We start from the raw sequence: 27014 nt of genomic DNA on the forward strand, positions 1-27014 counted from the left end.
AATTAAAGCAGATGAATTTGGGAGTAATATGCTAGAATTGGCAGCAGGCAATAAATGGAGTCTTGCTGAACGATCAGTGCTTGGGCCCAATTATTCACAACACACACCAATGATTTGGAGGAGGAACAAATAATAACATTTACAATGTTGCAGGAAGAGTCAAAGGTAATGGTGGTGGGGTGGGGAATATGGTTGGAGAAGGATGAAAAGGGGCTCCAGGGTGGTTCACATAAGGCGGATGTGGGAACTTTGGTTCCCAAGCAGAAAGACAGATTGTTCACCAAATTCTGACAGATTGGCAGAAGGGAAAATACAATGGGATGTTTGTAACTGAAAAACAAACAATCAGGTTTACAGTCAAGGAGTTAAGAAGGTAAATTCTATGTTTGGACTTTACTGGAAGAGGATTTAAGTCCAACAAGAGCAGAGATGCAGTAGTGTAGAGTCTTGGTGAGACCACACCTGGTGGTTTTTTTTTATTATGTGATTCTGATCTCTTCATCTAAGGAAGAATGTTCTTGGTGTGGAGGGCATGCCTTGAAGGTTTATTACACATATACTTGCATATAAGGAGCGAATAGATTGAGTTAGACTGTTTTCATGGGAGTTTAGAAGAATGAGAGAGGAATTTAATAACTACTTTTAAAATTCTACCAGACTGTGGAGTCAATGCAAGGCATAAAACATGAATGTTTGCAGACACCATGAATGAAATAAAAGCACAATGGTGGAGCAGCTCACCAGGTCAAATGGTGTTCCTTATATAGCAAAATAAAGAAATATATCCAATGTTTCAGACTTCAGCCCTTCATCCACTTATATTGATATATAACGTTGATATGTCTCTTTATCGGTGCTATATAAAGTACATGGGTGTAAAGGGTGGGGCCAGTACTGCACACACTGCACTCCACCTAAAAGCTCCTTTGCGCAGGCCTGAGGACAGGTCCACGTCCTCCCCCTCAAAAGATGCACACAAACTCAAGCTAGCATGTTGGAACATCAGAACCATGCTAGACAAGGCTGACAGCCACCGACCTGAACGTCGGTCTGCCCTTATCACACATGAACTCCTCAGACTCGACATCGGCATAGCCGCTCTCAGCGAAGTCCGCCTTGCAGATGTAGGCGGCCTCCAAGAACACGGCGCGGGCTTCACACTCTACTGGTCTGGCAAGCCTCAGGCTGAACGATGCCTATCTGGTGTTGGCTTCATGGTCAAGAATTCCATTGCCTCCAAACTTGAAAACCTCCCGACAGGCCACTCTGACCGGATCATGTCCATGCGACTCCCCCTTCAAAACAAGCGACGTATCACTCTCATCAGTGTCTATGCTCCAACCCTTCAGGCGGAACCAGCAGAAAAGGACAAGTTCTACACTGATCTGCACAACCTCATCCAACGCACCCCTACAGCCGACAAGGTTGTCATCCTTGGCGATTTCAACGCTCACGTCGGCAAAGACTCAGAAATCTGGCCAGGAATCCTTGGCAAGCATGGTGTCAGCAAGTGCAATGACAACGGACGCCTCCTGTTGGAACTCTGCGCAGAACAGCGGCTTGTCATTACTAACACCCTTTTCCAGCAGAGAGACAGCCTGAAGACTACCTGGATGTATCCCCGATCCAAACACTGGCACCTCCTGGACTACGTTCTGGTGCGAGGAAGAGACAAACGAGATGTGCTCCACACCAGGGTCATGCCCAGCGTGGAATGCCACACTGACCACCGGCTTGTTCGCTGCAAGCTCAACCTTCACTTCAAGCCAAAGTTCAAGAACAGTGGTGCCCCCAGAAAGAGGTTCAATGTTGGAAACTTGCAGTCAGATGTAGTGAGAGGAAACTTCCAGGCAAACCTCCAAGCAAGGCTCGAGGATGCAAACTGCCTCATGGACACGTCTCCTGAAACCCTCTGGGATCAGCTGAAAACGGCCATACTGCAATCCACTGAAGAGATACTGGGCTTCTCTTCCAGGAAAAACAAGGACTGGTTTGACGAAAACAACCAGGAAATCAAGGGGCTGCTGGCAAAGAAGCGAGCTGCCCACCAGGCTCACCTTGCAAAGCCTTCCTGGCCAGAGAAAAAAAAGAGCCTTCCGTCTCGCATGCAGCCACCTTCAGTGCAAACTCCGGGAGATCCAAAATGAGTGGTGGACTAGCCTCGCCAAACGAACCCAGCTCAGCGCGGACATTGGCGACTTCAGGGGTTTTTATGAGACACTAAAGGCTGTGTACGGCCCCTCACCCCAAGTCCAAAGCCCTCTGCACAGCTCAGACGGCGAAGTCCTCCTCAGCGACAAGATCTCCATCCTCAACCGATGGTCAGAACACTTCCAATCCTTTTTCAGTGCCAACTGCTCAGTCCAATAAAGTACACTCTTAGACAATGCAAAGCTGTTCCTGGTGGCTGGCAAGTCCAAGGCCAAGGTTGTGTCTTTAGGTTATCGAATACACTGTTGAGAACTGAGATTGGGAGAAATTTCTTCACCCATGAACCTGCATACTTCTCAACTGCAGGGCGCAGTGGGTGCTACGTTATTGAATACATTCACGAATCTGCAAGATATAGTTCTTGAAGCTAACTGGATTCCTGGGCATGGGCAGAAGGCAGGAGCCAAGTTCGTGTTGACTGATGCCGGGACCCATTTAATATTTTCCAAGTCATGTCAGAAGCAAAATAGTAGAGATGCTAGAAATCTGAAATAAAATAGAAAGTGCTTGAAAAGCTCTGCAGGTCAGGCAGCATCTGCAGAGAGAGAAATATTGTTAACATTTCAGGGAGGATGATCAGAGCTGATGGAAGGACATGGACCTGGACCTGAATTTGTTTCTGAGTCTAGAAGGTTATAAAATGCCGAATAGAAAGATGAAGCTTTAATGGAAGAGTGCAGGAGCTTGACAATAGAAGAGTGGGTTGGAAGAGCACAGCACATGGAACAGTGCAACATAGTACAGGTTCTTTGGCCCACAACATTGTGATGACCTAGGGAGCAGGTATTTAGGGGAAATCTACAAGTCTTTTTGTTTCAATGATGTTTGTAAAACAGTCTTGCAGAAACTACCCCCTCTTCATTTTTCAGAAAAGAATATATTGGTGCCATTCCCTACTCTAACTGATAGCTTGAAATTTCAATGGTCTTTGCTTCAAGTTCATTCCAGATCAAGTTCAAATTTATTGTCATACACGACATCACATACAACCCTGAGATTCTTGCAGGCCAGGCAGAGTTTGGTGGGTAGTCTATACTCAAGAAAAAAAGATACATATGCAAAGAAGAGAAATGTAAAAAAAAATGTAAACAAACTGCCTTCAAATACAGAAAAAAAATCAGAAATAAGTTGCGTTCAAAGTTAGAGCCCTTAAATGATTGATGGTTGTTTCAGAGTCTGATGGTGAAGGGGTAGCAACTGTTCCCGAACCTGGTGGCATGAGTCTTATCCCATTTTCCTGATGGGAGGAGTGAGAACAAAACATGTCTTGAGTGGTGTGGGTCCTTGATGATTGCTGCTGCTGTCAACTGGACCAGTAGATTGCCTCGATGGTGCGGGAGGGTTTTGCCTGTGATGTTCTGGGCTATGTGCACAATGTTTTGCAGGGCAGGGATATTGCTGGCCCCATTTCCAGGGCACAATGCAGCTGGTCCGCAGCTTAAAAGAACGACGGGAGATTTGATAGAGGTATACAGAATTATGAGCAGGCTTTTCCACCAAGGTTAGGTGAGACAAAAGCTTGAGTACATTTGTTGAGAGTGAAAGGTGAAATGTTTAAAAGGAACATTCGAGAGAGCTTCTTCAGGTGGAGAGTGGTGAGTGAATGGAATGAGCTGACTGCTGAAGTGAACGTGGGCTCAATTTTGATATTTAAGAAAAAATTGGAGAGGTACATGAATGGGAGGGGTATGGGGGGTCAGTGGTCCAGATGCAGGTCAATGAGATGAGACAGGCTAATTGTTCAGCACAGGCTAGATGGGAGAAAGGGCCTTTTTCTGTGCTGTCATGTTCTAAGGTTCTCACCCCCACAATCTACAGCTTATCTAGGTCAGTTCTTTCATGTGATACACTTCATCCCTTGCTTGCTAGTATAGCAAAGGGATGATTGCCTCTGCAGTACATGTGAAACATATGCATGCCCTCTCTCTTTTCTTCCTCTCTTATTTTCACTCTCCCTCATTCAAACATAAGCACACTCCATTTCTCTTTACTTATTCCTCCCTTGTCTCTTCCTTTCCCTTTATTTCTCCAGGCTGTTTCAGGTGGCCAGAATACCCCGATGTAAAGCCACGTATTCTACCCCTATACAACTCTCAGGGTACCCACCTGAAAGAGCAGGAAGCACCTCCGAGGCACACTTTCTAACCCTCCTCCGGGAGGGATATTTGCTGGAGCACTGAAGTCCCCCTAGGTACCTGAATGCAGCCGCCTGAAACTGGCTGCTAAGGGGCGGGCTGATGACGTCACAGTGACATTGTCAGCCCGAGACGCTTGGCGTGAATTTGGAAACACGATGTGCAGACAGGGTATCTCGTTCTGAACACTGAGAAAGGCTGAAACCATCATCAGTATATCTTGCCTGCTCTTGGTCCGCCATAATCCTGTGTTCCTTCTGCTTCTCCTTCGTCGTGCTTCAAATGACGTCACGTCAGTGGGCGGGAGTACAGCTACAGTGGACAGGAGCTGGAGTGCGTTCCGAGGTGCCTCCCATGCAGCTGTCCCTTTCAGCTGCCACCTGAACGACAATTACAAAGCTCTGCATCCGCTTCTGCAGGTGCTTTCTTGGCAGAGAATGCACCTGAAAGCAGCTTCTCTCTCATCTCTTTCACCTCTCACCTGATTCATTCTTTTCTGCCTCGTTGCAAACTGAACTGTTCCAAATTCAACATCTTTGCCAATGCCACCAGTGCATGGCTAACCTTTTTTTGAGATACCCATCAGTGACGCAGGCCATTTCGTTCAGACAAACTATTGGTACGTTCATAGTTCAGATCCTCACTGGTTATGCCACCCACATTAAACACTTCGGTGCCAGTTCAGTTGACTCATGAGCAGTAGATTAGAAATTTTGGAATGTTTCCTTAAAAGGCGCAAATGCCATTGGCTCGGTGGAATTTAACGTGGGTGGCATTTGCAGTTGTAGTATTTTTGAATGACTGTCTATAATTAAATTTTCTGAAATTTAATCCCTGCATTTGTGCTTATTTGAACAGTCAAGCTTTTGTAAACTGGAATGGAACTGCAGTTACTTGACTCCATTGCAGCGAAAGTGTGTGCTCATGCCTTGTGTGTTATTTAAAAACTCCATAATTGCCAGGGGCATGTTGAAGTATTTGATATAACACAATCAAGCACAAAAGTTTTTGCTTCCTATAACGTTCTTTCGAACAGCTGTAGAATGTGCAGCGAGGGAACGTTTTACCTAATTGCGATCAAATATTAGCAGAACATTCTAATCCTCCACAAGCAATGTGGAGCTGACACATCCTTCCTGGATGTAGGGTCTGTTCATTTCACTAATCACTGTTATTCACAACATTCTTTTAGCAAGCATTGCTCAATGTTTCTTGTATTAATTACGCTATGCGCCCATTGAGGAAATGCTTTAGAAAGCATTTTGTCACAGTAGAAATGTTAATGAAGTTAGTGTCAGAGAGGCCAAGGTTTAAAAATGCTAGGGTGACTTGCAGGTTTTTTTTTACATTTACACTGAGCACTATCCTCAATCCATTAACAAATAACGTAATGAAAATCTGCCATAATAAAAAGCATCACAGATCTTGCTTAATGCTGAATTGCTCTTCGGTGCTACAAGGTATCAGTCTGCGAATGGAGCTCATGTTTGGCCACAAACAAAAGAGGTAAAATATCCACTCTAACGGGGTTTATGACCTCTGCATAAACCCAAGACTGACTAGAAGGACAAGGGATGAAAAAAGTTTCAGAAGATTAAGTAAAAATGAATGTCAGAAGATGTAGAATTCACAAAGAACGAGCGTAATCATATTGTAAAGAGTTCAACAATTAGAAAGAATTAAAAGGCAAACCGAAACTTCAAATTATTGGAAGGAATTGTGAGGTTTGTTTGTCATAGATTGAAGAAGCCACACTGCAAAATAGTGAATTTAAAGGCTGAACAATGTTTCTCAAATTTCTAAGTTGTTTAATTCACTTTTTGGGATCTGGGCGTGGTACAAGGTCAGGATGTTCAGCCCATCTCAAATTATCCTTGATGTGAGTTGCTTGCTGGACCTGTACCATTACACTCAATCAGAGACTTTTGAAGGACTCTTACTTTTGCACTTGATTGATTGTTTTTTTGTACAGTCAGTTTGTTTACATTTCTTTCTTTATTTAGATGTGTATGTTGAAGTCAGGTTTTTTTTTACACTAGCAATTTATTAATTCTGCGAGGAAAAATAATATCAGGAATGTATATATAATGTCTTGTAAGTAATCTGACAATATTATCTGAAATCTGATCATTTCAGAGGACATTGCAGTCATTAGTCACTTTCAGGTGGCCAGAATACCCCAACGTCAAGCCACCTAAAATACCCAAATCCATCTGTTGGGAGGCCACCTGAAAGCAGAGAACTCTGACCAGAGGAGTACTTACCCAACCCTCCTTGGGCAGGTGTATTCTTCACTTTGGAGCACTCCCCCTAGGCACCTGAAAGCAGGCGGGACTACGGCCACAGTCGACAGGAGCCAGCGTTTGCTCCGCAGCGCCTCTCCCCACCGCGGACCTTTCAGGTGCCAGGACAGCACCTTCAGTGCTGTCACCTGAATGTCGCTTCGCACACACCCACAGCTGGCTCCGGAGCTGCATTCTCCCAGCTATTCCACCTGAAAGTGGCTACTCATGTTTTTTGCTCTGTTGTTTGAGGGACTTCCCCTCGGTCTCATTTGACCTCACCACAGCAATGATAGTGGGAAGGAGAGTTGAAACTTGGTCATTTTTTTTCTTAAGGAAACACAAGAAGGTGATGGAGCAGAATAATAACTGCAACATCCCCCTGAGAATACATATCTTTGATGAAAATGCAGTCATTTTGACAATTCTGTGAATTATGAGCTACTTTCGGGGAAGTTAGAGTCTGTCTCCAAAATTGCTTCTGCTAAAAGCTGGCATGAACTTGATGGATCAGAGTGTTGTCTTCTGTAGTGTAACAGTTCTATTAAATGTAATATAATGGCCATCCTTTCAAAGTATATTTGAAATCAGTGTTGTGGGAAAAATATTTGAAGGGGGTTTATGGAATTATTGTTAATAATTTTTAAATAAGCCTTCAGAAGGCATTAAAATGTAAACAGGAACAATGAAACATTGCTTTGCTATTTCCTACCGAAAATGCCTTTGCTGGCATCAAATTGATGTGGTAGAAAGGTTGTTTGAGCAGCTATTTGTCATCAGGCATTCTGCTTTATTTGTAATAGCACCAACAGAAGCCTATTTATAGGAGAGTAATGAGTTGCTGGTCACAGTTACATGACTCAGCCACAATGGTTAATGGCTTGTATCCCTTTTGCTGCTTGATTATCCTAATTCCTTCATTTCCACTGGCACTTGCAAATTATTCTGATTTACCAAGATACCGTATATGCCGGTGTATAACATAGTCCTGAATGTTAAAAACACTACACCAAAACCAGTGGTCATCTTATACGCCAAGTATAAAATCCAAACCTCAGCAAAAAAGTCTCAGTGCTCCCCCACACCTGGTATAAAATAGAAACCTTAAAAGTGAAGTCCCCAGTGCCAAGTTTAAAATCCAAATTTAACAGCAAAGTCTCAGCGCTTCCCTGCAGGGTCCATCTGCCCAGTCCGACTTCCGTCAGCTCTGTACCGGCTATAAATGGCCTGTTAAAGGAGCTGACAGTGGTTTAATTTAAAATATGCTAAAACAATTTAAACCTTTACTGGGTAATTTGATTTTAAAGTTTTGTGAAGTAATATATTAAATTACTCCACTGATCAGTGGTAAATGCCAGACATGGGGTGGTCTTATACAATGAGTTTACCTCAAAACCTACATTTCAGCTCGAAATTTGGGGGTCATCTTATACCGAGTCATCTTATATGCCGGCATATACGATAGATATATAAATATATAGATATATATCCATATATATAGATATAGATATAAATCTATATATGAAGCAGGTTGTATATAGATATACAACCTGCTCCAGGAGAATTCATTTGTAGGATTTTGAAGACTAGGGTAAATAATATTTAATGTGAATGGTGAATTAGCTGATGTGGCTGGTGTCATGTAACCATGAATACAGCAAACGAATAAGAAACACAAAAACAGCAGATGCTGGAATCTTTAGTGAACAAACAGAAGCTGGAGGGACTCCACAGATCAGATCAGGGAAATGATCAGTCTCATCAACAAAGGGTCCCAAGCTGAAGGATGAGTGCCTATTCTATCCATGGATGCTGCTTGACCTTTTGAGAGTCCTTCCATCTTCTCTCTCTTCAGAGCAAACCAATGCTTTGGTGTGGTGGGACTAACCCAGTAAAATTTCCATCTCAAATAAATTGGTCACTGTATACCTGGATGTTTTGAACAGATTTTTTTCTGAACCCTTTTTCCTCAGGGTGAACGAGAAAATATATACATTTACATGGAAGTTTAGCTAACAAAATCTGTCAATCATTCATCAAAGATTGCTGGTGAATATTGCATTTAAATTTTAATTTTGGAACTTTTATTTCATGCTTTTAGTATGTATTTTTGTGATTATCAGAGAATTTTGCTGTCCTCTCATTTATTTTCATTTGTGGCTTACCTGTTCAAAGATTAGCACCCTCAGAAACTATACTTTGGTAACAACGTAACAATAAATATTGAAAATCTTGACATTTGTAAATCAATGTGAGGCTAGAAATCCTCATGTGATTAAAAACATGCACTAATATAAAGAAGATCATAAGGATTTACTGAAAACACATCTTACCTACAAAGAAACTGTGAATTTATAGCACAGTCTTCCACCTCTGTAGCAATTCTTGGGAATAGTGACTTCAGTTCATGGAGCTGATTTATGTTTGAGTGTGCACAGCATGACTCTGATGGCCAGCGGAACATCTCTCAACAATGGTGGTGGGCAGCTGCCACAGGGAATGAGAGAGCATTCACCCATCTACCCCCTCCCTTGTTTGTGAAGTCATAGAATCAGGATCATTTCAGGACTTGTTTCACCAGTGGACATCTTGATAGTAATTCAATGATCGCAAACCCTTCAGATTTCTATTTGGGTGTGCATTGGGAATCCCACCATTTCTTTGGGTGAGGCAGTAGCGCTGTCAAATACAAGTTACACGCCAATTGCCATCACAGCTCCATTTTCAGAAATGTTCACATGTAAATTCGTCGTCTGCAGAGAGGACCAGGATTGAACTTACCAGCAAAGAATGACAATTGCTTTTAACAATTATTTTTGCCACTGAATTTTTGCACAGTGCTCTTCATCCTAGCATTTCTCGACATTCTTTGTTTAAACACCAGACCAAGTAGGGGGCAAATTTTTTTTCTTCGACTTCACCTTTAATGGTTTCTGAGATGTTGAGCAGGAGAGCAGGTGCATTTCTCAAAGCGTTTTTGCTGGTTCATGTGTCGGGCAACAGCTGAGATAGTAAACCCATCTCTAAATGCAATTACTGTTTAAGTTTTTATTTCCTTTGGAACCCACAGTGTCAATCACTTGTTCACTTGTGTGTGCACCTTACTTTCTGCCACTTTTGGCAGCTTCAAGATTGACTAGAAATCTTCATCTCTTTCTAATTTGGAAATGCAAAGTTTTTTTTTAATCATGGAAGAAAAAGGGAATTTTCTTTCCTATTTCATTGTTTGTGTTGTATTGGAACTTAGAACGGCCAATGAACATTTTTGAGTTAAGTTAATTGGGATATTTGGGCGGCACAGGCTTGTGGCCAAGAAGGGCCTGTGTTCATGCAGTATGTCCAAATTTAAAAAAAAATAAACAGCAGCGAACCAAATACAGTAAAACTTCTGGTATCTAGCACCATTGGAGATTGGTAAATGCTGGTTAAGTTTATTTTCTGATTGTTTGAGACTTATTTATACAATGCCTAACTAACACACCTGCCTTAAGAATAAACAGTTTAAAACATAAAGTATAAAATACTATACAATACTTATATTGAACAAACTTCACTTGCATGAATATATAAATCTTAAAGCATCTTATTGTATTTTCAGTCACTTTCTTTAAAACATTTAACCATCTTTGCTCCCCCTCCATGAAGCTACCTGCAAGACAAACAAATGAACAATAATATTATAGATAATTAATTAACACCCCCCCCCCTCCAATTTTACAGATAAATCTCTGACCAGGGCCACTCTTACTAAGCAGGGATAAGGAGCCACTTTATGACAGTCACCCCAACGGCGAGCGGCATCAACCAGCTCTTCGTTCTGGGCGACATCATTTGCTATTTCATACAACTTTATTCAAACAGCTGCTCCGAGCAAAGCCTAACCAAGGCCCTCCACTGGCTGAATAGTTGCTTCCATCTTCACCAAAGGTTTACGTGTTACTTCAGAGAACATTAACAAATTTAAACTAAGCATTTTTTACCTTTTATTTTATTCTTATTTATTTCAATTTTTAAAAATTTATTTTCCTCAATTTTTTTGCCAGTTGCTTGAGGTTGCCGGTTGCTTGAATTCTGGACAGTAGGGATTGTACTGGAGAAACTAAATGCATTTCAGAAATGTAGCTTTCATGAGCCCTCAAATATACCAGAAGAACTCCCATGCTGCACTTTGATCTTTGAGGCAATGCACAACCAACTGAGGGCAGATGGATTGAACAATCCAGACCTGATGTTGTCCCGATGAAGGTATTTGGCTCAAAATGTCAGTTATTCCTTTTCTCCCATGATACTGGTTGACTCACTGAGATCCTGTAGCAGATTGTGTTTGGCTTCAGAGTTAAATTTAGACATGTAGCATAATAACAGGCCCATTCAGCCCAATTACACCCAAATGACCCATATTTTGAACGGTTGGAGGAAACCGAAGCACATGAGGGAAACCCACGCAGACACGGGGAGGATGTACAGACTCCTCACAGACAGTGCCGGATTCAGACCCGGGTTGCTGGCTCTGTCTGGCATAGCGTTGTGCTAACCGTTACCCTAACCGTGTTGCCGCCATCGTCTCGAGCCATTTGCCTTGCTTAATTTGCAGTTGCTGTTGGCTGCTCAGGTGCACAGAAGGTAACCAGGATTACATCATGATTATGGCACTCAGTGTTGCCAGGAGACAAGTGCACAAATGGGAGGCTAAAACTTATGCATTGGTATCAAGCTTAGATTTATGCTGCAGTGCCTTGATGGTTTGATTTCTATAGCTGGTAAGTTTATTTATCCATTTATTTCCCAAGTGCTGTCCTTGAAATGCACCTGTACCAGTGCATGGCTCGAAATTCCAGCATTGAATAATTCTTCTTTCAGCCTTGGCATTCCACCAGAATAATTGTCCAATTCATGCACTGAAGCAATGACGTGCTGCAACTGACTGACCTGTGAAATGACGTGTGATACATTGCTTTGTTCTGGGCGGTCACTTGTAGATTGTGCCCTTTTTTTTCTCTATTGTGCCCTCACAGTGAATGATTCATGAAATTTGTTTGGGAACGTAGAGTAAATTGTATCTTTTGCTGACTGTTGTTTTCATGGCGGTGTCTGTTCTCAGCAAGTTCAAAGAGCAGCTGACCCTTCCACTCAATGGTTAGTATGGAGGTGGGGCAAAGGATCCATTCACGCGGGGAAAGAACCAGGTCAGACTTTCTTTAAGTGAGCTGAATGCAGCCTGTGTGACAGTGTGAATACTGTAAATGGGTTAGGAAGAACTGATGGGCTGGTGTTTCTCATCACTGTTTTGAGGCTTACAAAATGCCAACAACTCCAATGAAACAGTTGATGTAGCGGTTAGCACAACACCTTAACAGGACCAGCGATTGGGAATGGGGTTCAAATCCCATACTGTCTGTAAGGAGTTTGTACGTTCTCCCCGTGTCTGCGTGGGTTTTTCCCCAGGGACTCCGGTTTCCTCCCGCTGTTTGAAAATGTACTGGGGGTGTAGGTCAATCAGGTGTAATTAGGTGGCATGGACTCCTGGGCCGAAATGGCCTGTATCCGTGCTTTTGTCTAAGAAAAAAAGCCATTGAGCTGCGTTCTTTGATGCCATTATTTCAATCGAGTCTCATCCCTCCGGCTGGGATTAAGTCATGCGGGATAGAATCAGATCGTTTGGCCCTCCAGGCTGTCTTGGGTAAACTTATACCTCTCATTTTTGTTCGTTTTAGATTGGTCACAGTGTTTGAGCTACCGAAAGAAAAAGAGCAGTTCAGTTTGTACAAGTCTTTATTACTAAATCTAAAGCTGAATTCACACTACAACATGCAAGCCCTTCCCAATTATACTTATCAATGCCTGGACTGGTCCCAACTGCCAAAGCGAGGCGATGACTGTACACTTGTAGTAGGTTGTCTGGGCGCTGGTAGCAGCTTCTCCACCTCCCCGGTCCGGGACATTGGTTAGAATCTTGAAGTTCTTCTTCTTGCTGAGAAATGTTGCCACCTCTTGGAGAGTCTCAAACTTCAGCAGTGGGACCATGGCTTATATTACCCAAAAGTTGTTTACATCACATCTTATCTCTTTGAACAAATGATTTAATTATCTTCAAGGTCTCCTGACAGTCTGCAACCAACAAAAGACAACTGCATTTCTGGGCCTCATGGATAGTGTCTACTGATTCATATGCATCCCTGGGCCCCATATAGTGTAAATTTAGGTGTGTCCATTAATTCATATGCAACAAGCAGGTTCTCAGCCTTGCAGAAGCAAAGGCTGCAAAAGTAAGAAATACGGTTTAAATCTTCCATTACACAGGCCCATATATTCATTGCTTCATTTTAATGGCTGTTCCTTCAAAAGGCATGACTTCCCATGGTAATCAAGAGGTCCAGAAATGCTGGAAAACTGGAACAAGGTACAAGGTGCTGAAGGAATTCAACAGGTCAGGCAGCATCCAGGTAAGGAAATGGACGCATTACCATGGATGCGGCCTGATCTGCTGAGCTCCTCCAGCACTTTGTACCTTGTTCCCACCTTTTCTCGGTTCCACACTTCCCTGTGCCTTGGATCTATTCATTAGGAGACTGGATCACTGAGATTGCAGTATTTGTTTCAGCTGGAGACAATGGGTGCGGAGGGGGTGGTGAGGAGAAGTAACGTACGAGAGTACGGATTTTGTGTCTGAGGACAAAGGTCATGGCTTTGCTCTTGCTCTTGAATCCATCCAATATTAGAGTAATTGTCAACAGCTACCATTGAAAACCTTGTCCTTAGAATCATCAATGAAATCTAATATCAGGCAACGGATTTTCTTTATAAATTGAAAATTTCCATCAGAGTGCACTGTAAGATAGATTTTCAGATTTAGTCAGATGATTTTGAGCTTAAGACCATTGGCCAGAATTCTTTTTCTTTGGCTTGGCTTTGCGGACGAAGATTTATGGAGGGGGTAAAAAGTCCACGTCAGCTGCAGACTCGTTTGTGGCTGACAAGTCCGATGCGGGACAGGCAGACACGATTGCAGCGGTTGCAGGGGAAAATTGGTTGGTTGGGGATGGGTGTTGGGTTTTTCCTCCTTTGCCTTTTGTCAGTGAGGTAGGCTCTGCGGTCTTCTTCAAAGGAGTTTGCTGCCCGCCAAACTGTGAGGCGCCAAGATGCACGGTTTGAGGCGATATCAGCCCACTGGCGGTGGTCAATGTGGCAGGCACCAAGAGATTTCTTTAGGCAGTCCTTGTACCTTTTCTTTGGTGCACCTCTGTCACGGTGGCCGGTGGAGAGCTCGCCATATAACACGATCTTGGGAAGGCGATGGTCCTCCATTCTGGAGACGTGACCCATCCAGCGCAGCTGGATCTTCAGCAGCGTGGACTCGATGCTGTCGACCTCTGCCATCTCGAGTACTTCGACGTTAGGGATGTAAGCGCTCCAATGGATGTTGAGGATGGAGCGGAGACAACGCTGGTGGAAGCGTTCTAGGAGCCGTAGGTGGTGCCAGTAGAGGACCCATGATTCGGAGCCGAACAGGAGTGTGGGTATGACAACGGCTCTGTATACGCTTATCTTTGTGAGGTTTTTCAGTTGGTTGTTTTTCCAGACTCTTTTGTGTAGTCTTCCAAAGGCGCTATTTGCCTTGGCGAGTCTGTTGTCTATCTCATTGTCGATCCTTGCATCTGATGAAATGGTGCAGCCGAGATAGGTAAACTGGTTGACCGTTTTGAGTTTTGTGTGCCTGATGGAGATGTGGGGGGGCTGGTAATCATGGTGGGGAGCTGGCTGATGGAGGACCTCAGTTTTCTTCAGGCTGACTTCCAGGCCAAACATTTTGGCAGTTTCCGCAAAACAGGACGTCAAGCGCAGAATAGACAATAGACAATAGACAATAGGAGCTGGAGTAGGCCCTTCAGCCCGTCGAGCCAGCACCGCCATTTTACAGATCATGGCTGATCACTACCATCAGTACCCCTTTCCAGCCTTATCCCCATAACCCTTAACTCCTGAGTTCAAGCTCCACCTCGGGATTTGAATGCATTGGCCTGAGTTTTGGAGTTTTAATGACAGGGAATCAGGCAACTGTGCCCTGTGAAGTGGTAACTTCAAAGGTGGAGCAATCCCAAAGTCCTGCGGGTAATTCCCCTCTCTGGCATGTTCTTTCACAGCCTTCTCCAGCATAACATTCAGCTAGTATTCATTTCACAGGAATTTCAGCTGCTTCAGGGCTATAAAATTGTCCGAAGTGCTCGTTAAGTGAACTGCAAATGACTTTTCACTGGTTTAATGATGTGTTTATCATTTCCATTTAACATTTGATTTAGTCCTTATAAATCACTTTGTAATTTTGTGGATTAGAATTCCCATCGATGATTAATGATTAGATGAAAAGAAAGGATTTGTTAAAAGCATAATACATTTGTTTTGTGAGTTGTAGACTCGTCACTATGCAAAATCTTAAAATTGTTTTTAAGAATGTTCCTCTAACTTTATTTATTGATGATGAGAATTATTCAGTGTGATTAAGAACACACAGGAATGCTGGAGCAACTCAACCAGTCTCGCAGTTTCCACAAGAGGTAAAGATAGATTCCCGATGATTCAGGCCTGAGACCTTCTTCAAGGTATAAGCAAAAAGTTTTCAAGATTTAGTTTATTGTCATGTAATAAACCAGTGTCATTTTACACAAAATTGCTTTTACCTGATTAAAGGCGGACAGATTCACCATCGGCACAAATTGCCTGGTGCTTCTTACAGTCAGAGAAAGAGAAGCAAAAGAGAGTCCATCCAGAGTCACCGAGTGTCCGTAGATTCGCCTCCAGCGCTCCCGCAGCCTCCGCAGCCCTACAGAGTCCATTCCAAATCATTGGCAGTTCGAGCTCCTAATCCAAACCTCCGACACGGTCAGGAACCCTTCAGCACCTTTGGCACCTCCGCATCCCGGTTCCGATACCTGGTACCCCTTCAGCCAATTTCGAGCCAGTCTCCAGTAGTTTGCAGCCCCACACGAGCATCTCGAGAGCAGTCTCCATCAGCCCACAGCCCCCCATGGTGGGTTCCTCGCCTCGAGTCGCCAGCAGCCCACCTCATGTGGGGGGTCATTCAGTCTCAGAGCCCCCTCACTGGTCCGCCGCCGTGTCAACTGTCTTGTGGGACATATTCTCTGCTTTTCCTTCTCAGATGGGGGTGGGGGAGGGCGGGGTGGGGGGGTGGTTTCCACGTTTTCTGCAGCCCTGCATAGACGATGCTTTCCAAGTTCTAATATTTCCTAATTTCAAAACGTGTCGTCTTCAAAGAAACATAAGCGACGATATTTCGAATGACCATCTTATTTAATTCAATAAATCAAACTTCGTAGTTGCAGCTGTAAGTTGCTTTAATTTGTTGATATAATGAATAAACATTTTGCAAAACTTTGCAGATTTTTGTAACAATGAGTAAACAAAGCGTACTGCATATTGATAATGATATTCAACTTTAAACAAAATAAAATGGTTAAGATGAATTCAGAGAAAAGTATCTTGAGAACTCACAGCTCTGTCATGATTCATATATTATGACATAAGACCTCATAGTAACAATGGTAACACTATAAACAATTCTTTTCCTTCAAGGGATAGTCATAAAATTAATTACAAATCAAAAACACAAAATTTTAACCTTTATACCCCATGCTCCACTCCCCTGGAGTCAGCAATCCCTTGGGAATGCTGTCAATCATAGGTGCCGCCATCTAGGGCGCAGGCCCCGAGGTCATGGGGTTTTAAATAAAACTACCGTCGGCTCCTTTAACGGGCCGTTCAAAGCCTGTGCGGAGCTGACTGCAGTTCATTGGGTGGTTGGACCCCATGGTAGCACGATATCTCTGCTCCTTGCTCCCCTAACACCCTGGTGTTAATTGGATATGATAAGATGAAAGGAGAGAATTGTTTTTGGCTCTGTGAATGTATGCAGAGGGAAAAGGGAAGGGAGAGAGAGAGAGAAAATGAATTAGATGAAAGGAGACGGGGAATGAAGATGAGGGGGTTGTTTTAATGGAAATTGAAGTCAATGTTAATGCCATCTGATTGGCGGATTCCCAGAAGGAAGATGAGGTTTTGTTCCTCCAATTTTTGGGTGGTCTCAGTCTGGCAGTGCATGAGACCATGGACAGACATGACAGCAAGAGATTGGGATGGGGAATTGAAATGGGTGGCCACTGGAAGATTCATGCTACTGCGGCAGACAAAGCCGAGTTGCTCAATGAAGCCATCTCCCAGTCTGTGCCCAGTCTCTCTGGTGTAGAGGAGATCACAACGGGAACACTGGATTCAGTAGATGACCCCTGCGAAATCATAGTGAAGTGTTGGTTCACCTGGAAGGACGGGTGAGGGAGGAGCTCTTATTCAGTGTGATCAACCACTCAGATATTGATGATGTTGCCACTGCTCAATGCCAATCTTCCTTTGATTTTTCACCTGACTCCAATTGACATAGTCCCTGCCCCAGAGATCCCTGCGCCTCTCTGGGCTGCCCTGTCTGAGGTCAGCAGCAAGAGCTTTCACTTTGTCGCCGATCAAAAATCATGTCAATGATCCAGGCAGACCTTTCTGTAGAGTAATATGGAGTTCTGCATTGTGTCCTCTTTCATTTGGACTTTTTAAGCAATAACTCTGACTCGATGCTTGACAAAAGATCAGTTCATGATTGTCGGACACTGCTATACATGAATTAGCATCAATATATAGTCACTGTGTAACAATGACAATATTTCATATATAGGTGTGTAACAGTTGGATTTTGTGGACCAACTTTTAGGGTAAAATTTAGGGGGTCAACTATTACACACATACTACTTTTGACCATCGGAAGTACCTTCATCATTCGGGGCAACAGGAGCTTGGATGGGTGGGTAGGCGGTCGGAACCAGGCAATAAGTCTGCGTTCGAGGCATCAGGAGCTCAGATGTGCGAGTGGCTGGCCGGAACCTGGCGGCAAGTCTGAGCTTGTGTTTTTCCGGAACTTGGATGGGTGAGCCAGTGGCATTGGGGGTGGGAAGTCTGCATTGGGGCCATCAGCAGCTCGGATGGATGGGCGGCCGGAGAGATGGCATCGGGAGCTTAGATGGGGAGGTGGCCGGGGTGACGGGAACTTGGAAGGGAAATCGGCTGAGGCCAAGGCGAGAGAGGGCAGTTTTGGCGTTGGGAACTTGGGTGGACGGGTGGCCGAGACCAAAAATAGTGGGGGGAGGGGCGGGGTGGAAACTTTTACATGCGACATATGGAAAACCAGATTTTTGGGCTGCAATAGAGGGTCGACTTTTACACTGTTCTGACCATTACACGCATAGTTAATTCTGAAGTGTTGTGGGACGTTCTGACCACTAAAATTTATTATCATGTTATACCTGGTGCAGTGTAAAGGGTTCTTCTGCAAGCATTCCAACAGATCAACTGTGGCATTTATACAGCGCTTTAAAATGGAAGGATAGAAGCATAATTACAGAGCATGGTGTAATAATGAAACAAAAGATCAACTGGTACAAAGCAACAAGGTCCAGAATGGGCAACATGGTAAAATGTCAAAGCATGGGACTAATTAAAGGATAATTCAATTCAATCTCTGACTGCCCATTGCAGCCATGCCTACATTAAATAAATCATCCACAGGCATCTTCCTCACCTGAGAATTGGCCTGAAACAAATCACAGGGGACGGCCTGAGAAGATGATCACGTTATTGCCTGATCCAAATGGATTTGTGCTTTTGGTACAGAGGGATAAAATAGAGTGCATGTTTGACAGTGATTTTATCTGTCAAAGTTCCAACTACATCAGGCATTCCAAACTTCAAGTTGACATTAATTTCAAACATTTCTCTGATAGAATAGAGGAGCCCTGCTTTGGTTTTGAATGTGATGCAAGTATGTGTAAAAACAATTAAATGTTCAGATTTCCTTCAGGCAAATTTAGAATTACCAGTCATTTCAACATCCACACTTCAATTTGCTTCCTTGTGTTTCTTTTTTAAGAGTGGTGACTCCAGTTTTCCACTTCTATATTTCTGAGTGATCATCATTTACAGCTTCATGGAAGAAGGAAGAAGAATTGTGGGTAATAATGGGGAAAACCGCAGCAGTCCCTGAAACACCAAAGTGCTGGAGAATCTCAGCAGGTCACTTGTCGGCCATCAGAAGAAAAGGGTAACCAACATCTTGAGCCTGAGCCCTCCGACAGGAATCAGTAAAAACGGGTAGTCAGGCCTGCAACGTTTACCTTTGGATGCTGCGTGACATGTGGAGTTTCTGCAGTACTTTTTTTTTTGTTTTGCACTCGACCCAGCGTGTGGAGATTTTCTTGTTTAACAGCAGTACCTAAGGACATTTTCCCCCTTTTTGCTCGGTCGGTCATTTGTATGTGGAGAAAAATAGACATCTAATGAAGCAAATATTCAATTGTTATGGAAGGCCAAAATATGATTTGAAATGAATAAACTTGTTCAGTAAAACGGGATTTAAATGGTCATTTCTTTGTTTGTTTATATTTCTCTAGATTGAAAATATAGATGTGTGCCTGAGTTTCTTGGCTGCCAAAGGAGTGAATATACAGGGTCTTTCAGCAGAAGGTAAGAAATGATTCTCCATAATGGTCTCTGAGATGAATTATTAAGCAAAAGTTTGCTTCTGAATCTCGAGAATCCGCCCATTTCTTGCACTTGAAATTTTTCTTTACAATAACCTCAAGACTTGTGACAAGGCAGCAAGTGCGGTCCACGCAGCAGGTCTCAGTGGTTGGTTTAGCTCTCTTCCACAGCAAATGTTCAACACTCTCAGTAAAAACACAAAGCTGAGGAAACTCAGCAGGCCAAAAAGTACACTTTATATGGCAAAGATAAAGTTACATAACTAACATTTCCGGCTTAAGCCCTTCATCAAGGTATAAGCAAAATGCAGCCAGGCACCTGAACACATTGGTGGGGGGTGTTGGGTCAGGAAGAACAGCACAGAATGAGCAGGAGGTATAGATGGTCAAGGGAGGGAGGGCACACCAGCAAACAGGGGTGGGGGGGGAAGAGGGTGGCTCTGTGGATGGAGAGGGAAGGAGTTGAAGAGTTAGAGGAAAGGAGCGAGGGATAGGGAAGAGAGGAAGAACTGGGAGGTGTCCTATAGAAACTGGAGAAGTCAATGTTAATGCCATCTGGATGGAGAGTGTACAGACAGAATATTAGGTGTTGCTCCGCCAATTTACAGGGGGCTTTGGTTTGGCAGAACAGGAGGCCATGTCAGTGTGGGAGTGGGGCGCAGAATTGAAATGGTCGGCCACTGGGAGATCCCGGTCATTGTTGCAGACAGAGCGAAGGTGCTCAGTGAAGTGATCACCCAGTCTGCGTCCAGTCTCTCCGATGTAGAGAAGGCCACAAGTGGAGGACTGGATGCCATAGCTGTCTCCCATAGATTCATGAGGGAGCTCTTAGCTAACTATCCAAAATGCAACTGTTACTTTAAAAAAAAATTGACAACTCTCTACGGCAAGAACACCTCCGATGTAGAGAAGGCCACAAGTGGAGGACTGGATGCCATAGCTGTCTCCCATAGATTCATGAGGGAGCTCTTAGCTAACTATCCAAAATGCAACTGTTACTTTAAAAAAAAATTGACAACTCTCTACGGCAAGAACATAAACAAAATCGTAAATTTAACCAAACTTCAGGAGGCACGGTCAACATAGCAGCACAACGCTGATACTGCACCAACTATCCAGATTGTGTTTCGAATCCCGCACTGTCTAAGGAGTTTGTATGTTCTCACTGTGTCTGCGTGGGTTTTTGCCGAGGGCTCCGGTTTCCTCCCACCCTTCAAAACATACTGGGGGTTGTAGGTTAATTTGGGTGTAATTTGGTGGCCTCTTCTTTGAAAAGGTACAAGGACTGCTTAAAGAAATCTCTTGGTGTCTGCCACATTGACCACCGCCAGTGGGCTGATATCGCCTCCAACCGTGCATCTTGGCGCCTCACAGTTCGGTGGGCAGCATCCTCCTTTGAAGAAGACCGCAGAGCTCACCTCACTGACAAAAGACAAAGGAGGAAAAACCCAACACCCAACCCCAACCCACCAATTTTTTCTTGCAACCGCTGCAACCGTGCCTGCCTGTCCCGCATCAGACTTGTCAGTCACCAACTGACAGCAGACGTGGACTTACCCCTCCATAAATCTTCATCTGCAAAGCCAAGCCAAAGAAGAAGAAAAAGAATTTGGTGGCATTGGCTCATGGGTCGAAAGGGCCTGTTATTGTGCTGTATGTCTAAATGAAATTAAATTCCTAAATGCGACCTTATTAGTGCTGACTGATAACAGTAAAACCACTCCAGCCCATTGCACTATGCATTTTTCAATACCCCAGTGATTGAACAATGCTCGAAGTTTGTTTCCAATCCCAAATAACTATCTGGCAACAACAGCCATAGTTTGATGGAACCTTAGTTTTTCTCAAGTCAACGTCCAGCACCTTTACCCAGCAATGAATGATGTGCCACAATAAATCAGCGTAAACCTTGTCAGAACCTTTTCCAGTGTGGCACTGGAGGAGTCTGGAGAGATTTCCAACCCACTTGCTATTGAGAAAGCAGTAATTTGTACGATGATTTCTTGATTTAGAAACATTTGATTTGTGAACTTGTACTATTGAAACTGGAAGGTTCATTTGTAGTGCTTTTTTTTGGTATAATTAATAGTGTGTCACCCTCAGTGAACAAGTAAACACAGTATTGAGGTGCCCATCATACATTTCATTTTTTGATTCACAGCATTTCATTTTGAAAATGTGTTCCTGGAGTGTGCGTTTCGGTAAATCAAGGTTTGCCTGTAATTGCCACAGATTGAGAAATTCAAGATTCTTTTATTGTCAGGTTACAAAACAGGTATAATGTTACACAAAATTAACTTCAGTCTGCAAAAGATTCACCATCAGCTGAGATTGCCAAGCACCTGTTATAGTCAAAAAAAGAGAAGCCAAATAGAATCCTCGCGGTGTCACCGAGTGTCCATTGATTCGCAGCCTCCTCACCCACACCGACTGCAGTCCAAACTATCGGCATTTCAAGCTCCAGATCCGAACCTCTAACATGATCAGGAAGCCTTCAGCGCCCTTGGCACTCTCTTGAATCCCGGTTCCTGTTCAACTAGTCTCAGCCTGCTGCGAATCCTTTGACTGTAGTCGTCAGCAGCCCACAGCCTGCGTGGGTTCATTGCCTCAAGTTCCCAACGGCCCGCTACCTGTGTGTTCTTCCGCGGCAAAGGCCCTCACTGGTCCGCCTCATTGGTCACCATATCATAGGGTCGTCTCCTCTGCTTCTCCTTTTCAAAGTGGGGTGGGGGGGGGTTGGATGGTTTCCCTGTTACTGGTGCCCTGTTCCATCGTCTCCTTCCCAGACTCTGCAACCCCTCGAGGCCGCTACTGAATGTAGGCTCTGCCCAGACTCTGCGGTCACAGGATTTTAAAATGAACTGCTGCCAGCTTTTTTAACATGCCATTTAAAGTCTGTAGGGAGCCGTCAGTAGTTAGATGGGGCAGTAGAGCCCCGTGGAGGAGCGCTGTGACTCCTCACTTCCCTCAGGCCGCACCAGCAACAGCGTTGCCACTGCAGTACCTCTTACAACCTACTATTTTTTTTCAATTGTGATAGGTGAAAGGAGAACTTCGTGTGGAGAGTGGTGGGAGTGTGGAATGAGCTGCCAGATGAATTGGTAAATGCAGGCTCAATTTTGACATTTAAGATAAATTTGGACATGCACATGAATATAAAGGGTGCAGGTCAGTGGAACCATGCTGAATAATAGTTTGGTGCAGACGAGAAAGGCTGAGGGGCCTCTTTCTGTGCTGTGTGGTGGAAGGATAATTGGCCAATTTAAATTTCTTTGCATAGGTGGGTAGGAGGAAAACTTGGAATGGAGTGAAGTGTGTGAAGTGTAAGGTGGGAGGAGTTGATGGGTGTTTGAGAGAGAATAGAATAGGGGAGAGAATATATTCCAAGAACTGGTACAGACTTGGTCCAAATAGCTCTTTCTGTGATTTAAGGGAGGAGTTCATGGCAAATTTCCAATCTGTTGATTCTAGGAAAAGTATTCCATTTACCAGAGTTAAGAACCTCCACTTGGCCGATGGACTGTTCAGTCTCAGCTTGTGTGAGTTGCTTAATTTTGGTTAGCCTTGAACTGGTTTGAAAATAAAATATGCTTGAAATCTGAAATTGAGACGGAGATGACTAGAAAACTTGTGGTTGGTCAGAGAACCTGAACTTTATTTGTTGTTCCTGAATTCTTCTGTCAACCACTCGTGTTCCTTCAGGAAGCAATTATAAGTGGATAGGACCATGGAGATGGGTTGGCTGGTGGGGGGTGGGTGGGGGAATGGGGCGAGGTGACATGCTTAGTGCACTGGGGTAAAAAGAAATTATGGAAAGCGAGTCTTGCTTGTCATGTGCTGTATGTCTAAATTTAGAATTAAATTTTAAAAATTCAAATGATCACGCCCTTCTGGCCCATGAACGTGTACTGCCCAAATACATTAACCCAATTAACCTACTACCCCCCCACCCCCATATGTTTTGAAAGTCGATTGGTTCTCTTTTTTGTTCCAGTCGAGGGACGAAAACAAATGAACATTAAGGACACCTTTTGAGTGTGCATGTGGAGAATTATTTTAATAATTAAAGTTCAATTTTATCTGTTAAACAAAAAAATGCATGAAGTGTTTCCTGGGTATAAACCTGAGAAGCTGATGTGTCTTCAGGATAGATAACGGCTACAAATGGAAATAAGCAACTTCTGCTGTGAAATCTGTAAAACCACATGTCTTCATATACGTATGTAACCAATAATGCTAACTCTGAGTCCGGGTGGTTAATTTAAAACATGTCGTGCAAGTGGCACCCCCCACCCCCCCTCCCCGCCACGTCTCCTGAAGTAATATGGATTGTGAGTCTAATGTTTCCCAAAGAAAATGTTCTGCCCCATATTGCTAGACTCCCAAAAGCTTTTGTTATAATTTCTAATATTAAATATTATTCTGAATAAACAATTTTCACAATCTCTCAGAGTGCATAGATGAAGAAGCTGAACGAACTACTCCAGAAAATATATTCATTACCATATATATCAGATATATTAAGTATAATTTGAGTTAACTGACATAGTATCAGAAAATATCTGCTATAATTCCAGATGTGTTAAATAATAAGTTGTTTGATATATCAGAAAGATGAATTGCAGATATATCATAATTATCATTACCATCTGTGCCATTAATGGAAAGGTGTGTGTGGCAGAAAGTTAATGACTAGGTAAAGACACTGAATGAGGAAGGTACAGTGTGTTTTGTTTCATGTTTTAATTTTTCAATATCTGAGCATTGTTATCAAGTCCAGTATTTATCGTCCATATGGAAAAAAAATCAAACCATGTGAATAACAATTTATTTTCTCTTCATGTCATCTTGAATTGGGGCAGCAGAGTTTGAAAAATGGTGCAACATGATGCTTGTATCCAAGACTTCAAATCCACCTCCGAGTCAATTCAGATGGTGGAACGTATACACTCTGGGGCTCGTGGAGGTGACTGGGGAATAAAAAATATTGCTGAATTAAGAACTTGCGCCATCATTTATTTTCTGCTCGCGCAAGATTTTTGTTAGGGAACGTAGTATATGGATGGATGGATGTTTGAGAGAGATGACCAAAGGAACTGTTCACACGAACCATCTGAGATGCTCATAGTCCCGAAACAATATTTATTTATTTACATATTTGCAGCTAATAGTATTCATAGTTGCAAATGTATTGCTTGTCTGTATGTGTACGATGTCCAGTTGTGTGTCTGCTTGTATTGTGCCGAGGACGAGAGAACGCTGTTTCGTTACGTTATACTTGTGCACTCAGATGACAATAAACTTAACTTGGCTTGAAAATTTAGAGCAACTTCATTGACCAAAAAATGTGACAACTATATTGCTGTATCAGATAGAGAAATAAAATATAGAACCTCTGATTTGGAGAGACATTAAGTAAAAGAATAAAACTGTCATCTTACCCAAATAAGTAGGGGTTGATGACTTAACTGATATGGGTTGACTTGCAAACCAAATTTTTTAAAAGCTGCATCTCGGAGCATGTGACACACACACACACAAAAAATCTATTCAATTTTAACTAAAACAAAGGAGAGAATGAAGCTTGTGGGTGATGTGGCATATGGTGATCTGTTTCAGAAATCCGGAATGGAAATCTGAAGGCCATCTTGGGTCTCTTCTTTAACCTTTCCCGATACAAGCAACAACAACAGCAGGCACAGAAGCAGCAGCACCAGATTTCAGTTGGATGTCAGCAACAGGTGCTACAGCAGCATCAGGCACAGGGCTCTCCTTACACCCAACCTCACCACCAGGTGCAACAGCAGAGCCAGCAGAAGGCACAGTTGGAAATGCAATCAAGGTTTGCTTTGACTTTTTTACATTCATAAATAACAGCACTTCCGATGTAAAGTGTTACCGTTAAAGAAAAAAAACTGGGTGGGGGGGAGGAATTTCCAAGGAATGATCATGGCAGTCATGTTCACGCCAGTGTTTTTCCCAATTTTAGCTCATTTTCCAATAAACTCGGAATTCAGGAAACAAAAATAGTTTATATGTTGGACCTGAGCAGCATTTCACACTCAGAAATTTTGGATCTTTGCCAAGTCTATTGGTCAGAGTTGATTAACAACATCTGTGTTGCACTATCCCAGTGGAAGTTTTAAACGCACAGAACAGAGCACTGCACAAGAGAGAGGGCGATATTTGTTATTGTTGTGGGTGGTGAACTTGAAACGTGGCATCTCAGTGGGGTCTTGGTGATCTCTCTGGATCAACTTTGTATTAATGTGGTTTATTTTCTCAAGAAGTCGCAAAGGGAGGCATTGTACTGAAGTAATTTTCGTTCTTCCCTTATTGCTTTCAGGCTTGTTATGTGCAATAACAATTGCCTGGTGACCTGTTGCAGAACGGTCCCTCTAGTCATTTGGTGGGAGATGCACAAGCAAGATTTTAAAAATAATTTAATTTTCCAGATGTTTTCCAGCTCTGGGTCTACACCCATCTGTTCATGGGCATGTCCCTAATTGGGATCTCTTTTGGCCAAGCAAGGCTCCTGAGGAGTGAGGGCTTCTTAATTTGATTGGAGAGAAAATGGTATTAAAAACCAATTTGCTAACTCATGCTACAATCTGACAGTTTTGCTGTACATCTTTTCCGAATTTGCACCAGAATTTAACTCAAATGTGAACTCCGACTCATTCATGGGAGGATGTGTAATAGTCCAACACATTGTTATTAATTTTTGCCCTCAGAGCCTGTTGCTGGTACGTAAGGCAGCTTGTTTTGGATTTGACTTGATTTCCTTTATCGATGTATCTCAGCAATTGGGTCTCTTTGATTCGAAAGCAACATCGTAAATTTAATTTGAAAAAAACAGGCTCACTTGCCAGCAACCCGGATTTGAATCCAGCACTGTCTGTAAGGTTTGTACATTCTTCCCTTGTCTACATGAGTTTCCTACAGGTTTCCTCTCATGTTCCAAAGAAGTATGCGGTTAGTAAGTTAATTGGCCACATGGGTGGTTGCGGGTCACAGAACCATGTAAATCTATTATCCACATATGTTCCATTGTTTTCCTGACAACTTCTAATCTATTCATCTTCCAAAATAGTTATCCATTGTCCTGTGTAAATCTCCAACATTCTCTGTTTCCACTGTTTCTATGTGTAAACTATTCCACTATTTACTTATCTTATACCTCAGGAAGTTTTTATCTTATTATCTTTTACCTGAGGAAGTTTTAGCTTCATAGTGTAGTTACCATTACTTCTCTAAATTTGAATGACTTCAGCTTTATTTCAAATATGTTCTTAATATTGAAGATCATTTGGAATCACAGTTTTGCATTCCTTAGAAGAATTATATCCTAGTAATCCAACATAAATATCCCTGTATCATTGATCTTTCCTCTTGACCAATAACCAACATATATTTCCATCAAGATCGGACAGACTACTTCGTTCAAACTATGTTGAGAATTGAACTTGGTATTCTAATAGTAGTTGGATTTACGTTGACATTTTCTTCATCGCTTCTGAAGTCTTTCGAAGAGTTAGAAGAACTTGGAACTTTGGTGCATGGGAGTTCTACAAAGACTCATGTTGCATGTTCTCTGCTGTGACTGTGCTATCATGCTCTATCCTTTATTCATGATCATATTTTTCCTTCTTCTTCTCTGTCATACAGTGTATCATCCAGGTTACCATCCCAAAGCAAAAGCACAAGAATTGCGCCCACTCAGAGAAAGACCTCTAGGTCAGCTGGTCTTGCTTGTTTTTAGCCCACTGATCGCTTTTAACATTTGAGGTATC

General features: G+C 42.9%; 1 protein-coding gene across 6 annotated transcripts in view; it reads left to right on the plus strand.

The window, feature by feature from the left end:
- The window catches only part of nav2a (neuron navigator 2a), a 411462-nt gene that overhangs the window by 109199 nt on the left and 275249 nt on the right, over positions 1-27014 (plus strand). For 4 of the 6 annotated variants that reach the window (XM_069904879.1, XM_069904824.1, XM_069904830.1 and 1 more), the window contains exons 4-6: positions 19132-19204; positions 24841-25063; positions 26890-26958. In XM_069904879.1, coding sequence (XP_069760980.1) covers positions 19132-19204; positions 24841-25063; positions 26890-26958 — 365 coding nt within the window. The remainder of the gene's footprint in view (positions 1-19131; positions 19205-24840; positions 25064-26889; positions 26959-27014) is intronic. The other 2 variants (XM_069904838.1, XM_069904885.1) reach the window with 1 other exon arrangement.

The sequence above is a fragment of the Narcine bancroftii genome, chromosome 1 (genome assembly GCF_036971445.1).
Source record: "Narcine bancroftii isolate sNarBan1 chromosome 1, sNarBan1.hap1, whole genome shotgun sequence".
Classification (NCBI taxonomy): domain Eukaryota; kingdom Metazoa; phylum Chordata; class Chondrichthyes; order Torpediniformes; family Narcinidae; genus Narcine; species Narcine bancroftii.